General features: G+C 24.9%; 1 protein-coding gene across 3 annotated transcripts; it reads right to left on the reverse strand.

Annotated features, from left to right (window-relative positions):
• Positions 1-220: 220 nt before the first annotated feature.
• LOC113554100 (scaffold attachment factor B2-like) lies at positions 221-18,375 on the reverse strand. Of its 3 annotated transcripts, XM_026957811.1 has the most exons (18): positions 17,980-18,375; positions 15,843-16,032; positions 13,417-13,731; positions 13,061-13,323; positions 12,878-12,973; positions 11,823-11,847; positions 8,765-9,047; positions 6,223-6,260; positions 5,354-5,457; positions 3,101-3,250; positions 2,836-3,031; positions 2,566-2,762; positions 2,334-2,467; positions 2,011-2,259; positions 1,730-1,921; positions 946-1,091; positions 673-871; positions 221-604 (listed from the first exon to the last, which is right to left on the reverse strand). In XM_026957811.1, exons 1-18 carry the CDS (start codon positions 18,103-18,105, stop codon positions 421-423), a joined length of 3,087 nt encoding a protein of 1,028 aa, XP_026813612.1. In that variant the 5' UTR covers positions 18,106-18,375; the 3' UTR covers positions 221-420. The 3 variants fall into 3 exon arrangements, with proteins under 3 accessions (XP_026813612.1, XP_026813596.1, XP_026813603.1); XM_026957795.1 differs by having other exon boundaries at positions 13,061-13,731; XM_026957802.1 differs by having other exon boundaries at positions 421-601; positions 13,061-13,731.

Below are 18,375 nucleotides of genomic sequence, written 5' to 3' on the forward strand. Positions count from 1 at the left end.
TTTTTAGTGTTATATTAAAATTACAATATAGATAATGATAAAATGTACAAAAAAGAAGTGACTTATTTATTTTAGGGCCATTGATTACAGACATTTTTCTAAAAGTAAATAACTAAATATTTAAGATAATAAGTTTTATATAAACATGAATTTAATAAATTAACTTATTTTAAAAATGCACTTAACTAATAAACAAATAATTTTTACTATATTTTTATAATCTACAAACTACCGTGTTTATTAAAAATGCATAGTTATTAGTTCAAAAATTCAATTGAAGTAATACAAATAAAATCAATAATATCATATGTATAAAAACGATTGTTAAAAATTATAATACATGCACAATTAGCATAAATAGCACAAGAACAACGGAATGTGCTATAATTAAATGCTAACAATTAGATGATTCGAATTTTTCTAATATTTTCGTGACATGCCACTCATTTTATAACTGTCAAATCTACTATCACTGTAGTTTGTTGACATGTTTAATCCAATGTTTGGTATAACTTGATGGTTATTTCCATACAAGGCGTTACTACTCGAACTACGTCCACTTAATGACATAGAAGAAGGATTACTTGATGTACTGTTCCATCTGCTAAGGCAAGTAATAATATTGTTTTATAAAAATTACTTATGTACTTATTTAAGAAATATACAACATACTTTTCTGGAGGTGGTTGAGGAGGACGTTGCCATACGGTTGTTTCAATTTCTCGACTATTATTACTATTTGACCAAGGATCTGGTCTTGAGCTCATTACCATATTATTAGTTCCAGAGCTTGAACCAAGTGAACCATAAGAACTCTTTACTGGGGCTGATGACCAAGTATTACTTTCACTGTTGCGGGACATTCCATAGGCTGTAATAAAAGTGTCATTATGATACAGTACTAAATAGTCAATTATTAATTAATTTTAAATTTTAAAGACTTACAACTTTTGTTTGAATCATATGATGCATGAGCATGTCTGTTACTACCTCCACTACTTGAATCTTTTTTACGAGTTTCTTCTCTACGATCTGACCGATCATCACGGCTTCTATAATGATGATCTGTTGCTGGTGGGGCACCACCATATCTACAGTTAGTATAAAACATTCAATAATATTAAATATTTTAAATAAGTAATAATATTTTCAAATATTAATTAAAATAGCTTTTATTGTTTAAACCAGTGGTTCCTGAACTGTGAGGTGCTAGATAAATGTTAATACTGTATACACTTTACTGCAATAGCAATATACATTAATATAAAATATTTCATTTTTTTCAAGGGAGGCACAATTATTTTATTTTTATTTCTGGGGATGAACAAAAATAATTTGAAAACCATTGGTTTAAACTATAATTATAAATTGTTTCTTGAACCTGTACAAACATAAACAATACTGAAGTAATTATTTAGCTGTCAAAAGTCGAATTTTATTTACAAAGTTCAAAAATACTATAAATATTAGATAGATTTATAGTAATACATAAGAACTTTGAATTATTAAAATAAGTAAAATGGAAAACATTTCACTTTATTCAAAACTGTATCATTGCCTGTACAAACCAAGATAATTATTATATAAAAATCTAGCTGTCAAATGGCTGAATCTTATTTTACAAAATTCTTATAAACTGTAATTATCAATTACCACAGTAATAAAAATAAGAATTTTGAAATAAATCTATTTTCTTATGTTGATCTACAGGTTAGTATACAAATATTACCTGATGTTCACAGTAGAGTCTTTGGGTCTTGATGCAGGTGGGGGCGGAGGTGGTGGTGATGGCCTCATACGACGGGAATCTGACGAATGCTGTTCATAGCGATGTCTAGATGATGTTATGTTTGGAGGTGGAGGTGCTTGGTTCATATAGTCTGTACTAGGCTGAATACGAGAATTACGAATTGGTTCTTTTCTTTAAAACAAATTAAAAATAAATGATTGTTATGGTTTAATAATCAAGGTGGAAAATTACATAAATATTAAAAATTATAGATTATTTACCTTTCTTCATATCGAGATGAATTAGATGAAGAATGTCTTTTACTAGGAAGTGGTGGAGATGGGGGAATAGCACGCTTAAGTAATGCTTGACGCTTTGTTTCTTCTAATTTTTCTTGTGCTCTACGTAACTCTTCTTTTTCTCTTTGTAATCTTTCTCGTTCTAAACGTTGATTTTCACGCTCCAAACGTAATAGTTCTGATTTTTCCTTTTCAATTCGTTCACGTTCAATTCTAAGTTTTTGCCTTTCTCTAAATAAATAATAATAATAAATTAATTGTAATATCATAGGTATTGCATTATTTTTTATATTTAAAAATCTAACTTTTCTAAACGTATTGCTTCTTCTTTTTGTTTTCTTTCAATTTCTAATTGGCGTTCTTTTTCAATACGCCTCTTACGTTCTTCTTCTCTCATTGCTCTCTCTTGTTCTTTTTGTTTTAACCTTTCACGTTCAGTCTAATAAAATAAATAATGTATCAAAAAGGTTGATAGTTTTGGTTTATACAACAATAATTATAAAATTATAATTATTTATAAATAAAAATTTAGCTTACTTTCATTTTTGTCAAATTTAAAATCTCCTGTTGCCTTCTTTTTTCTCTTTCTAAACGTTCTCTTTCTCGCTCTAATTCTCTCAGCTTTTCTCGGTCACGTTCATTACTTTTACTTTTGATGCTCCTTTCTTTTTTTCGATCATCTCTTTCAATTACAATTTTAGAACGTTTTGGTTCTTGATTTTGATCTTTAGACACTACAAAAATTGAATAAAAATATTATCTAAATTAAGACATAAAATCATGAAATTAAAAACCCTGAATACCAACATGATCGCTTTAAGGTTGACAAGTCTGGTTTTTTAACATCATTAATTGTAATTTCTGGTCTCTTTTCCCTTTTTTCTTCTCGTTTTTCTTTTTTATCCTCAAGCTTTTTTGTATTTTGTTCAGTTTCAGAATTTTCATTTACTTTGGAAGGATTAGAATTTTTTGCCATAACTTGATAGCCATTATCACGTTTAGCCTATTAAATACATTACATTTATATAAATATTTGTACTGTTTAATTAAAAAATATTTCATAAATACGAACTCGTTCAACACTAATAACACGTCCATGAAGTTCAGTCTTATGTAAATTTTCTATACTGCGATTAGCATCTTCCGCTGAAGATAATGTAACAAACCCATAACAACGAGCACCTGGAGTTTTGGCATTTGTCACAACTTTTGCGCCAACAACCTAACAAAATATAACTTTTAGGTAGTACATAATAAAAATAAAATAAAAAGATACAAAATATAAAGATCATAAAATAATCATAAAAGCAATTTAATAATTGTTGGTAAATTAATTAAAAATCCAAGAAATGCCATTAAGCTTAATTTAAAATGTTTAACAATAGTTGGAAACTTCTTTTATGACCAATGAAGGAATGGTTAAATCATACATATCTAGTGATTTATACTGTTAAATAGACCATGTGTAACATCCGGTCACAAACTAATTGTCCAGGAGAGTATCAATCAGAGAACAATGGATGATATTGGTATAGCGAACATATAAATAGAAAAAAATCAATATGATTAATCTCAGAGTGCAGTTCGCAGATTAAAAATGAAACTTTTCGACTATCATGTGTAACATCCGGTCACAAACTAATTGTCCAGGAGAGTATCAATCAGAGAACAATGGATGATATTGGTATAGCGAACATATAAATAGAAAAAAATCAATATGATTAATCTCAGAGTGCAGTTCGCAGATTAAAAATGCAACTTTTCGACTATCATGTGTAACATCCGGTCACAAACTAATTGTCCAGGAGAGTATCAATCAGAGAACAATGGATGACATTGGTATAGCGAACAAATAAATAGAAAAAAATCAATATGATTAATCTCAGAGTGCAGTTCGCAGATTAAAAATGAAACTTTTCGACTATCATGTGTAACATCCGGTCACAAACTAATTGTCCAGGAGAGTATCAATCAGAGAACAATGGATGATATTGGTATAGCGAACATATAAATAGAAAAAAATCAATATGATTAATCTCAGAGTGCAGTTCGCAGATTAAAAATGAAACTTTTCGACTATCATGTGTAACATCCGGTCACAAACTAATTGTCCAGGAGAGTATCAATCAGAGAACAATGGATGATATTGGTATAGCGAACATATAAATAGAAAAAAATCAATATGATTAATCTCAGAGTGCAGTTCGCAGATTAAAAATGCAACTTTTCGACTATCATGTGTAACATCCGGTCACAAACTAATTGTCCAGGAGAGTATCAATCAGAGAACAATGGATGACATTGGTATAGCGAACAAATAAATAGAAAAAAATCAATATGATTAATCTCAGAGTGCAGTTCGCAGATTAAAAATGAAACTTTTCGACTATTATGTGTAACATCCGGTCACAAACTAATTGTCCAGGAGAGTATCAATCAGAGAACAATGGATGATATTGGTATAGCGAACATATAAATAGAAAAAAATCAATATGATTAATCTCAGAGTGCAGTTCGCAGATTAAAAATGCAACTTTTCGACTATCATGTGTAACATCCGGTCACAAACTAATTGTCCAGGAGAGTATCAATCAGAGAACAATGGATGACATTGGTATAGCGAACAAATAAATAGAAAAAAATCAATATGATTAATCTCAGAGTGCAGTTCGCAGATTAAAAATGCAACTTTTCGACTATCATGTGTAACATCCGGTCACAAACTAATTGTCCAGGAGAGTATCAATCAGAGAACAATGGATGACATTGGTATAGCGAACAAATAAATAGAAAAAAATCAATATGATTAATCTCAGAGTGCAGTTCGCAGATTAAAAATGAAACTTTTCGACTATTATGTGTAACATCCGGTCACAAACTAATTGTCCAGGAGAGTATCAATCAGAGAACAATGGATGATATTGGTATAGCGAACATATAAATAGAAAAAAATCAATATGATTAATCTCAGAGTGCAGTTCGCAGATTAAAAATGCAACTTTTCGACTATCATGTGTAACATCCGGTCACAAACTAATTGTCCAGGAGAGTATCAATCAGAGAACAATGGATGACATTGGTATAGCGAACAAATAAATAGAAAAAAATCAATATGATTAATCTCAGAGTGCAGTTCGCAGATTAAAAATGCAACTTTTCGACTATCATGTGTAACATCCGGTCACAAACTAATTGTCCAGGAGAGTATCAATCAGAGAACAATGGATGATATTGGTATAGCGAACATATAAATAGAAAATAATCTATACAAAATAAAAATGTTGAAACATAATATATTAGTTACTTTTAATATTAGTAATATTACCTTTCCATATTTTGAAAAAAGCTGTTTTAAATCAGTGGCCTTAGTGATTGATGCCAAGCCACTAACCCAAATGTTGCGAACCAATGATGAGTTGTTTTTCTTAGCTAAAATAAAATTTTAAAAGTCAGATAAAGGTGATAAACATAATTTAAATTGAGTGAAACATTCAAAAGGCTTAATTGATTCTACAAATTTAAAAGCAATAATATATATATTATATTTTAAAAAATAACAACAGCACATGATAGAATTATACACATTTTTTTTCTAAGATTAGTTTTAAATTGTATTTAATTAGTTTACACCTTTATTAATACTTCTGGGAAATACTTGTTTTTATTTAAAATCTATGTTTAATTTAATCTTTTGTACTATTAAAAATATTAAAGAAAATTTTTACCTGCACTGTGCCTCCATTTTACCAACACACAATACACCACAATTATGTTCAGCAGAACAAATTTTGTATTTAACTTATAATATAAATAACATATTATTAAATTTATATTTATGAATATAATCCATGGTACATTAATACTTGAATTTTAAGCTAACTTTTGAGCATTTTAAGGTTAATTTTACATATTTATAATAATTAATTATTCATTTTAAAATTAAAATATCAATAATATCCAATGAAACACTTTAAATATATTCTTACTTTTATGTTTGATAATTGATTATATTTAATTTACTCATTTACTCTAAAATCTAATAGTATAATTAATTACAAAAAATTAGTTCTGCTGGTAGCAAATTTAAGTGGTTACACAATTATAAAACGATTACATGGATGATGACCATTTTATAGTAAAATAAGAATAAAAATATAGTTACACACCCAACTAATAATATAATAATTAACTTACATGTTTCACTTGATATTTGCAGAACCTTTGCATCATTACTGAAAATATTGAAATAACAATTAGTTTAATCTATATTAAAAATCATAAAAAATATTTTTTATAATTTTGGATTATAAACAATCATATAATAAAAGTATATATTATACATATAAACAAAAATATCAAAATTATACTTGTTCCTGTGTCTCAACTTGAATAAAAAAATTTTATTAAATATTATGCCATTTAAATTATCATCAACATATTTATCAAATACCTTACATTTATAATATTTTTATGGCCACCTTGGATTAAAACTTCTAACTATCTTCATAACATACAAATTTATTGATATACAATTTAATTATGTTGAAAAATCTAATCATAATAATAATACTTATTATGAGAAAGTAATCAACATTAAAGTCACTTGAAAAAATATGTATGGGAGAAGTATTATTATATCAATACAATTAATATAAATTTATGTCATATAAAAAATAACTTTTCTTGATACAATAACTTATATATACAAATTAATGTGTACATAGATTACACATAATTATCAGTATTGTTATTTCATCTTGGTGAAAAAGTTATTTATTATTGAAGACTTAACTATAGTCATAACAAAAGACAAATTTCTATTTTCTTATTTGTCATAGAATAATTTTTACTTTAATATTATTACATTTTTTTTTTTTGTTTTTGCGAATTTCTATTTCTGTACAATATATTTTGTGCATTTTTTTTCAAAAATAAATATCATCTTGAAATTGTATAATGACTATAATGCATATTTTGATACAAATGGTAAGTACTATAAGTACAATATCAGTGTTTAATGTCAACAACATTCTTTAATGTTTTTATGGCATTCTGTAATAGTAGATTTCAAATTTGACTATGTAATAATTTTCTTCTTATGGTTGACTTGAACAAACTAATTTGTTTGTTTAATATTTTGATATCTTAATTTGTATTAGTAATTGACTTGACTTCAGTTTATGTTCATCCACATTTTTGAAATGTTCATCTATGTTTTATTGACATTACTAATTTCAACAGCTATACATGGGAATATCAATTTATTATTGCTATATACTAATGCAATATTGTACTTTCGTTTTAAAATAATATACAATAAATAATAATGTTTATATAAATATATATGCACAAATTCATATTTTACCATCCAATTTTCATTCACATTCTTAACTAGGAAATCCAACCAAAAGGTAAATACTTGGTAATTTTCAAGTGACTTTATACCTATTGACTCAGAATCACAATTTTGTCAAATCCTGTTTAATTTTTAATTCAATCCATCCTTCAACAAGGTTAGCACAAATAATATATATAATGTATGTATTAGTTATATATAAACAAATTAAGTATATCATTTGGATAATACTTTTATAAATAATAAGTCAATATTTTTAGTAATATATAGGTAGGTATGCTACAAAAAATTAGTAATTAAGTAAAGTAGGTAATCAAAAAAGCTTTTGTTTAAAATACAACTTAATGTCTTATAAACAGTATACATGCGTTGATAATTTTTAAATTAATATTATTGCTAAGTAAATATCTACCACATAAGAAATTTAATACTTAGAATAATTTATGGTGAAAATTTAAATAATTAAATAAACCTACAGTACTGTATAGTGTATACTACCAAATTTGATTTGAGAGTTGAAAATTAAAATATAACAAATAGTAATAATACTGATCCTAACTTTCATAAAAACATACCAGATTTTCTAACACAATAACTGTTTGAATCAACGTGTCTATTAATAAATTATCAGTTGAAAATAGAACTATAAATAATTAAAATTTTGAATATAAAGAAAGTTTGTAATATTCTAGCGTCTAGCCACAATTTAAATTATTTTATTACATTTTTGATTACTGTATGGATTTTTAATGAATTGAGTTGCTTTTTCTACCTCAATAACAATAATCATTTGAGCTGAATTCATATAAATTTACAAATACAATCAGTTAAAGAAGAATTAATATCTCTTAATAGTAATCATAGATGTTAATATGTAATAAAAAGTAAAAATTGTAAAACATACTAAATTGATTACACAATACTTAAAAATGTTAAATTGTTAAAATGATTAGTAAATTAAATTAAATCATTTAAACTTGTACATGATACACCATTTGAAATAATGAAACCAAAAACCTACTACTACATACATCAGTTCTATCTAAAATATATTCATAATTCCCACAAAAAATATATGTAGTTAAAATTTAAAAACCTAACCCACATATTTTAAACAATTTTTGTTCATAGATTATCTCCATTAACATTTGCATGTAATATGGTATATTCAATTAAGTTGTTCCATACATATAAAATATAATCACTGAAACTAAATGGGGTAGTACTTGTCCAAGCTTGGTTGTAATAAAAAAGTTATAATAATAATAGTTTATTTTTTAATTATTATTATTATTTGGTAGTGTCATAGATCAGTCCTTGGTGCGATTTTCCGATGAAGGGATAAAGAATCAAGTTGTCGAGACTGTGTTCAAAACAAACCTCTGCTTATTGCTAGTTTCCACTTTATCTTTAACTTGTTTCTCCTCTTCTTTCTTCTCATCTTTGGGCAAACTGACACTGATGATGGGTTTTGAATTGCTGATGTCCTTGTCCTCTTTGTGGGTACTCCGTGGTTTATCTCCAACAGATCGCTTTTCAGTTGCACTGCGACGGCTTTTGACTAATCCAGTTGTTGCTCTACTGCTACTAGCAGTAACTGGATGACGAGATTCTCGCTGTTTGATCAATGTTTCTTCTTTGGTATGGTTCTCGTTCAAATCGTCTATATTGCGTCACACAAATTAAATATACATAAACACAAATTATCTATAAATGTACGCAATATATCTGTAGTATTGATAATAACCAGGTAAAGTATTAACCTAAATGAAAAATAACATTTTTAAAACATGAAATTAAATAATGAAAACAATACAACAATATGAAGTGTTGGTACTTGGATAAACTATGTGACTTATATACATAAATATTTAATATTAATTATGTAAAGGAAATATAAAAATAAATCTCCAACATTTTTTATACAATTCGGTCTACCTAATAATTATTTATTTGAATTATAAATATCTTCTAATTAGAAAAAGTTATATTTATTAAGGGAAAGTTAAATATGAACATAGTACATAACATTAAAATATAATAAATAATAAAAATAGAGTCAAACTTTAACAATCTCAGGAAATGCCTATATTTCAATTAATATAAATAATAATTGTTATATGGAACCTAATAATTAATTAACATAATATAATTCAAGAACAAATAATAATGAACTAGTCTAATTGACTATTTTCAAATTCAATGTTCTTTAATATTGTTGAGAGTAGTCACTTGATCATGACAGCATAAAAATATCTTGATCTTGATCATTTGAATGAATAAACTACTTCTGTTTGACTTTTTTTTCATATATACAAGAAGTTTAATGAAAATTTAAATTTGTTTATAATAAACCAATAAAGCTCTTTACATAGACTAATAAATTAATATAGTTTTGAAGAACTTCTTAGAACTAACATCTTTTGGCTTGCCAATATAATTTTCATATTTATTAATTGACAAAATAAATCAATTAACTGATGTCAATAAGTATAATCCATCTGATACTTTTACAATTGCTTATGTATAGGTTATAGAAATATATTTTCATAAAAAGTTCCATACCTTGAAATTTCAAATCTTTAATAATTTATATTGTAACCACTCTTTTATTATATTACTGAAAATTAAGATCCAACTTTTTTTTAATTAGGAAATAATAATGGTATACATTTTAAATTTATTCTTCTCACAAGATTTAAAGGCAATATGTTCACTTAATTCAAGTATACAATATTATATATTAGTTTAATTAATTTGAATACTATGTAGAATATAACAATATTTCTAACCTTTGGAGATATTCAATACAAATAAAGTAATAATATAAATGATGAAATGTTATTTCCATTTCCATTTTTCAGCTTTAGTAAATTTGGTACAATAAATATGTTTTTAAAAGGTATCACTTTATGTACCTTTTCATTTCAACATAAGATATTTAGCTTTACCTAACTATTTCTTTTCGTTGGCCATACTAATATTAGTTTAATAGGCTACTTTAATTCTTGAATAACTTTACAATCATGCTTCATTATTCATAAGTCAATAATCTGAAATTTTGAGTCTATATGTCATGAGATTTTAAATTAATTTAAATTATTTGTAATTTTAGTAGCAGTTCAATCGTGGTCATTTCTTCTTTTTTTGTCATTAATTATTTATTCACAGTTATTTGCAGTCCACATAAATACTTTTATCAACAACCCAACCATAGTGGGATGGAAAACTAGCTTCTTTTATTTGGTTGTATATATGCTTCCAAACTTTGCAATCAGAGAATTACTCCAGTAATATTCAAACTGGAATGATATGTTTAGGTTTCATATTTGCTATTTACTTACTGTAACTTATGTTTATCCTTTTCTGTCCAATTTCGTAATGCTCATAAATATTGTTACTGAACTATTCATTATTGAACATAGATTGTTAATAAGGACAATAGAACTTCAAATATTTAGCAAACACATAATTGACATATTTTAAATTTGCTAACCATTACATAATGTGAGATTTACATTTTGAATGGTTTAACTACTACTGCATTTTCAATTATTGAGTTTTACCTTACAAATTTAAAGATTTTCTGTTCTTCAAGTAGCATGTAACATTTTTGTGTCAGATAATGTTCAGTTTAAACTTTTTTGAATTCTTTTTCACTCAATAAAATACATTATATTTGTCTTCTTTCATTTCCAAAGAAGCAATAAATAAAATAATTTGTCCATAAACATAAAAAGGTACTCAATAGATTTATAAAATTATATTAAAACAAAACTTATAGCCTTCCAACCCATTGTAAAATAAAAATGCATTTTTATATGGAACCTTTTTCTAAATGTTTAATTCTAAATAAAATGAAAAATGGATACTTATTGGTAATAAATATGAACTTATAATAATTGATAAGTGTCAAAAGTTTCAAATATAAAATTCAATAGCCAAGCATAGATATAACATGATAATATATTCTATAGTTCTGTATGACATACTCATAGTTATATCCACATTTCAACCTTAATAATATTCTTTTACATAGGTATTAAATATGATAGAAAAATTGTCGAGCAGTTGTTCAAAACAGCTGATTGATGTTTGAAAATGTCTATGCTTGATTTCTATTTAATTTTTATAGTTGAAACTTTAATCAAAAATATAATAAATTATTGGTTTAGTATATCCTTTTCTAGTTTTAATATAGAAAAAAGTATACTATAAACGTCAAATTTATGAATCATAAACATAGACAGATATTAAACTGGTATAATAATTGTACATACAAGTTTAAGTATAACTAATAGAATATTATTTAAATTGATACTCCTAATTATAAGAAAATGAATAAACTCCTACATATTAAATTGAATTGTGCTCACTAAGTTTTAAGCATAACATAAGAATATAAATATGTTTTTATTAATAATTAATTTATAATTACCCTCTTTTTCAATGTTTGTATCTTCCTGAAAAAAAATTTTTTTTGTTAATATACAAAAACATTTGAACTATAAATATAAGATATACTAAAATATAATTTTGATACGAGTATGTGTAATTAACAGTAAACTATACCTAAAATAATTATTTATTATCAAAAAATTAAAATTTGGAAAATCACTAACATATGTCAAGCAATTGTTTAAGACAGTTTCAAAAGTTAAATTCTGAGTTAAACGATGAATGTTTGATTATACAATGTTTTTTACTTATTTATTTATCATCGCTTTCCAGAGTAGTAAAAATGCTTAGATTTTTAACTTTAATATCTTTCCTAGTAAAAGAAAGTGCATCTAGTTTGTACTATAGAGGGTCAATGAAGTAAAAAATTCCTAGGACTTGTCATGCGAACTACTTCCCTCCCACCATTTACATCACCGTCATGAATTAAACTTGATACCTACTGTATAGCAGTAACTCCTTTTTAAAGTTTGTGTGACATTTTTGATAAATACCTACTTTGCTACAACTCATCATGCAATATATAGTAGCAGTAATCATTTATTAAGTTAAACTCAAATATTTAGTTAATTTGACAAGTTTTTTTCTTTTTTAATAGATGATGTAATTTTTTATGTAACTTCATTCTATTATTCATGCGATTATCATTAAAAAGAATGGTTTCCAAAGCAATTCAATTTTAAAATACTAAATAAAATTTATAACTTAATTGTAATCATTATTTTTATTTTTATTAGCATTTATAATAATATAATTATACCTAGTTATTTTAAAAATGAATAATTTATTTTTTGGTTAAACTTAGAATAATATCTGAGAAACTATAAAATATTACAAAATACACTCTATTTGGAATGAGATCGTACCTCGGCGGCAGTCAGACAACATCCGTTTGTCCACCCTACCAAGTCAACTATCCGCATGCCTGCTGTGTAATAAAGCCACGCCCATGTGCATAAGCTGGCCGCCGAGGTACAATCTCATTTCAAATAGAGTATATAAGCAGTAATTTAATGAAATTAAATACTTATTTACCTCATCAGCAAATAATTTAATATCGTCTTCTCCAATCGTCAAGTTAATAGAGTCTTCATTATTGTCATCTTTATTATGTTCCTGAGTACATTTTTCCTGGATTAAGTAAAAATATAATAGTTAGGAAAACAATTACACTATTTATACTTAAATAAAAATAAAATAAGTTTTACTAAAACTTACTGTGTTATTAGTTAGATTAAAATCATCATTATTGTAATTTGTTTCTTCGTCAATTTCATGATCCAATTCTTCATTAACTTCATGATCCAATTCCTCATCGATTTCATGATCTAATTCTTCATCTTGTATATCATCTTCATCTTCATTGGTTTCTGGTACAACTTCTTTCACTCCAATGACATTGTTTTTATATTTTTGTTCTTCTATATCATTCTTAATAATTGAAGTTTTTTCTTTAACTTTCATGTCAGTATCTAAATTATCTAAACATTTAATTTGTTTTATTTCATTACTTTCTGCTTCAAATATAGTTTTTTTTGTATTTTTAGAATCTATTAGTGTAACATTTATTTCACCTTCAAATTCTTTTGTATTTTCATGAGTACTAGTTGAGTCAGAATCTATAGCAAGTACAGTTGGTTTTTGAGTAAGTGAAATTGTATTAACATCTGTCTCATTTAGTTGTGATTCATCGGTATCAATTTCCTTAGCTTCTGCTTCATTTGAATCAATAACATCAGAGTTAATTGTATCTAATAAAATTGTTTTTGAATCCTCAGAACTAGCAATGACATTGCTGCTATCAACTTGTTCTTGATTTACATCATCATTTTCTTTTTGTAAAATACTTGAAGAAATTTTTTCAACTTTTAACTGTGTTACACATGTTTCTAAACAAAAGAATTTAAATTTTATAAATAATATTAAAATTACATAGATATTATTTTAAGGAAAATATGTTTTACATTATGGCTGACTAGTAATACAATTTCATTTTAGAAAATGTCTACTTTTATTAAGTATTACTGGTATTGATTATTAATCAATTTTTATCTTATAAGATATATGTAAATTGTATAAAATAATTTTGGGTTTTGACAATAGTAGATATTTAAAGAACAATTGTTTAGTAATAAATATAAGTATAGGTATTGTTTGGATACATTGCAAACTTATAAATTAAAAATGCACCATAAAACATACTAATTTCATGATTTTGTTTTTTATAAGTATATATTGAATAGTATTATAGATATCATATTATAATCATGTTATTAGTTATATTACTTATTAAATAGTTTGAAATCCTATGAGATCATATTGTAGGAAATTTTTTACCCTGGACCTCATGATATGATATGACGTCAAAAATTAACGCCGCACAAGCCAAGTAAAAAAATAAAAAGCAGTGGTACTACCGTATTTATGTATAATAATGTACTGAAGCAGAAGTATGTAAATTATACATAAAAATATTATGAAATATAAATTTATAATAAAAATAAAATATAATAAATAATAGATTTCTGCAATTTGCCAACAGTCATTACACAAGTTGAATAAAAAAAAATCTAAATTTTAGATATAATTATTAAAGAAAGATGAATGATGACTATAAGAGGTTTAAATTATAATAAAATATATATAATTATAATATATGTATATATATAATATTATTACACTTATTTTGTTTCAATAATTTATTTTCTTGGCGGGGAATTATTAATTTTATATGACACAAAATAAGATGAATAAAATAATTAAATGGTGTTAGGACTCCATTATAAATATAAAAAATATTATGATAGATACGTACTTCTCAAAATAATATCTTACCAAGTAAATAAATTATTGAAACAAAATAAGTGTACTTTAATTCAATTTACTTAGTATTTATTCAAGATAATAATCTTTATAGTACTAAAAGATCTAATAAATGACTAAATTTTTTATACGTAGCCATTTTTTAAAAGAGGCTTAACAAAGTGTTTTATTGTGATTTCACTGAAAATAAATGTATAAATGCAAGCATATTTTGTACGTTTCTAATTCCAAGTCGCAGTAATAATTCTAATTTCTAACTATAATTAGTGGATCAAAAAGGTAAGTTTTACAGATTCATTTTCGACAGTCCTTTCGTCCTATATTCTAATTTATTATAATTAAGTTAAGACTATGTTCCAACAAATTAATGTACTTGTACTTGTATGTTCCAACAAATTAATGTACATGTACTTGTGTAATGTATGTATAGACATACTACTAGTATGATGCTAGTTAATAAAATTTTGTAAACAATTGTATATATCTTTTATGACATTCACAATTTTAATATAAATATATTTTTAGGTTATAAACACTATTTTCATATTTTATAACACATATCTATAGGCTAATTTATTTTCTATATTGATATCTATAAACTGAATTACTTAGATATATTATTTTTACTATATTTCATTATAGACACTTTTAATATTATTATTTTAAAAACTCGTATCATCAAATATACACAATATATAACATAACAAGTAAATAAGTTAGCAATTAATGTACTAGATTTGAGAAAACGTGGGAAAAAATAAATTAAAAAGCATTATCTTTATACTAATAAAGTATTATGTTTTATATCATGAAAAAAGTTCTTTAACAAGGATAATGTTTTTTTTAAATACAATATTAGATATTACTTTTTATATTTCAATGTGAAGCAATCAAAGGCAGCTATAATACCTTTAAGTCCAAAATATGTATGTAAGTTATGTTATATTTCAGACCTCTTTTTAGTTATTAAAAAACAGTTATTTCACAATAAATTTAAATCAGGAGTTGGGAAAAACCCATTTATAGATTTATTATACCTACAATATTGTTGATATGCGTAAACTTTAAATATTCTAAATTAAAGCATTAAAAAATCAGAAAATACTTAGTAAAAATGATTCCAAAGTACAACAGTAAATTAAATATTATACATTTTTTTATAATTTAAAAAACTTACTTGACTTAGGCCCAGGTCTTCTGCCAATAACATTTTTCTTTATTGTTTTTGTTGGAGTAACTGGTTTTTTTTTTTCAACACTCGGAGACTTTTTTTCTGATATTACTGATTTTTCTGTAGAATTAACATTTTTCAATTCAAATTTATCAAATGTACAATTTTCTGGATCTTCTCCTTCTTCAATAAGTGCCTAAAACAAGATAAATATAACATACATAATAGTATTATATTTAATTGTAATATATTAATAAAATCAAGACAAATAACAATCAAAGACAACTGAACGAAAAAGGAATAAGGTATCTTAAACTCTTCTTGAGATAGTTATTCAAATTTTTATAATAAATATATTCAAGTCAACTATAAATTTAGTTATTTTGTTTTTTTTATTGAATATTACTTAATACATTAATTGCAATGTGACTGCAGGTGGTCACACAATATGTATACACCAAACATGATTTATAATATTTATGTAGATAAACTATAGATTGACTCATTTGAGAGTCAACTAAAAGTAACTAAACTTAAATTCTACATATTATTTAATTTTGATCATAAATAAAAACTTATATCATATATATTAGTAGAAATGTAGTAATCAACAAAGAAAATGTAGCAAAACCATTGCTATGAACTTACTATTTTGTTTTAATAAAATAAATTAAATATTATAACCATTCAAAAGACTCATATTAATTTATGGTATAATATTTTCTAGAACATATTTATTTTATCTATAACAAAAAGTTTCCAACAATTTTCAATTATCTTCGATTATCTCTTTCTGAGCCATGGACATATTTTTTATTTACATAATAATAATATAATGAAAGGCTGCAAAAGTATAAATATCCAAATGATACTGCATAGTCTCAGTAAAGAGATGTAATAACATAACAATTTGGACTTAATTTACTATATTATTCTATAGCATTACTTATCAATCATTTATTAATTTATATATCTTTTGAACATTACCCCTAGTTGCATTATTAGCTTAGATTGGCGTATCAGTAGGTAACTGAAATTATTAAGTCCATAAATGAAAAAAAGTCAAACTATAAGGTTAAATGTACACCATATTACAATTAATATTTTAGTATACACAAAGATACATACAAATAGCTGTACCTTATTCTAATTTAAGCTATAACTTGAGAGCAAATGTTGATAGTTTGGTAAGTAATAACTAAATTGTATGCTCTTCCTTCAATATTTAATTCTAAGAACTCTACTGAGGCTACATATATCAAAATTTATTTTAAGATAATACAAAAATGTGTTTTTGGATCACCATGATACAAAGTAAACACTTTTTCTTTTGACATAACAGTTATTCAACATTTTTAAACAGACTTTATTTTTCAGACTGAACTCTGCGCACTATAGACCATTACTATTTTTAGTACACGGATTGTATTAATAATATTTTTTATTTTTTTATTTTAAAAAATATACATAAAATCCTTCTTATTTTTAAGACTCGGATTGATGATAATATAATTAATATAATACTTCAAAAAGTATAAATATCAATTTATTTATTAATAAAATTACTGAAAAGTATTTATTAATGAAATATATTTACTATCAATACAATAAAATAAAAATTGATGAAAAAAATGTTTAATACCTAATTTAAAAAACTATGAAATGCAACTGAAATAAGTTCTTAATTAAATAAAAAAAAATGGGATTGAGCATGCTTGGTGAATTACCAAATAAAGTTGTTACAGTTGTTTATATTATGTATAATACCTATAGCATTAAATTTAATTTAATCAATTGGCAACAGTTTATCATTGAAGTTGCAACTAAAAATAAGTAGAAATAGATAACTTTATATTTTGACACTTATTACATAAATATGGGCAAACATTTACATTAACTGTTAGTTGTGACATATTAACACTACGAGAAATAATTGTACTTATTATAAAAATATAAACATCAAAATTTAAGTTAGATTATATAGTAATAAACCGTAAAAAATATTTATATCATGAAAAATAAAATTTCATAGAACGCTGTATAATATATTGTTGGAAACAATAAAATTAAGTACCTACCATTTACCAATAAGTTTTATGTTTTTGATACATAATCTGTATTGGCCGTATTAGTATACACTTACCTTTTGCAAACGCTCTAAAAGTATCGCTTTTACTCCAGTTTTATCCAAATCGCGTCTTTCAAGTTCGGAACGTAATTCAGTCACCTTCAAGTCACAAATTTTCCGTGGTTCTAATTTTTCTGACATTTTAATTGAACGTTGATTAAACTCAATGTATATAAAATAGATAGTGATGACTAGAATATAACTAAAGATGACTATTTACTAATAACTTATTAAAACTTTCACTGTGGCACTAAACATGAATTCCATAGAAAAATATGAATAATGTAGTACTGTACTGCAGTAATATACTAATATGAGGTTAAACGAAAAGTTATTGAGCGCTTCATAAATAGTAAAAACCTATGAGCATTGAGTATTTGAGTTGAGTAGAGGAGTAGACGAATCACGGAG

This window comes from Rhopalosiphum maidis, chromosome 4 (genome assembly GCF_003676215.2).
Source record: "Rhopalosiphum maidis isolate BTI-1 chromosome 4, ASM367621v3, whole genome shotgun sequence".
NCBI lineage: Eukaryota > Metazoa > Arthropoda > Insecta > Hemiptera > Aphididae > Rhopalosiphum > Rhopalosiphum maidis.

Excerpts from the sequence above, each read along its gene's own strand:
- LOC113554100 (XM_026957795.1), bottom strand. The coding sequence starts at position 18,105 with ATGTCAGAAAAATTAGAACCACGGAAAATTTGTGACTTGAAGGTGACT. Across the intron at positions 16,033-17,979 it reads TTTTAGAGCGTTTGCAAAAG|GCACTTATTGAAGAAGGAGA; the intron begins GTAAGTGTATAC and ends ATCTTGTTTTAG. Across the intron at positions 12,974-13,060 it reads TTAATCTAACTAATAACACA|GAAAAATGTACTCAGGAACA; the intron begins GTAAGTTTTAGT and ends TACTTAATCCAG.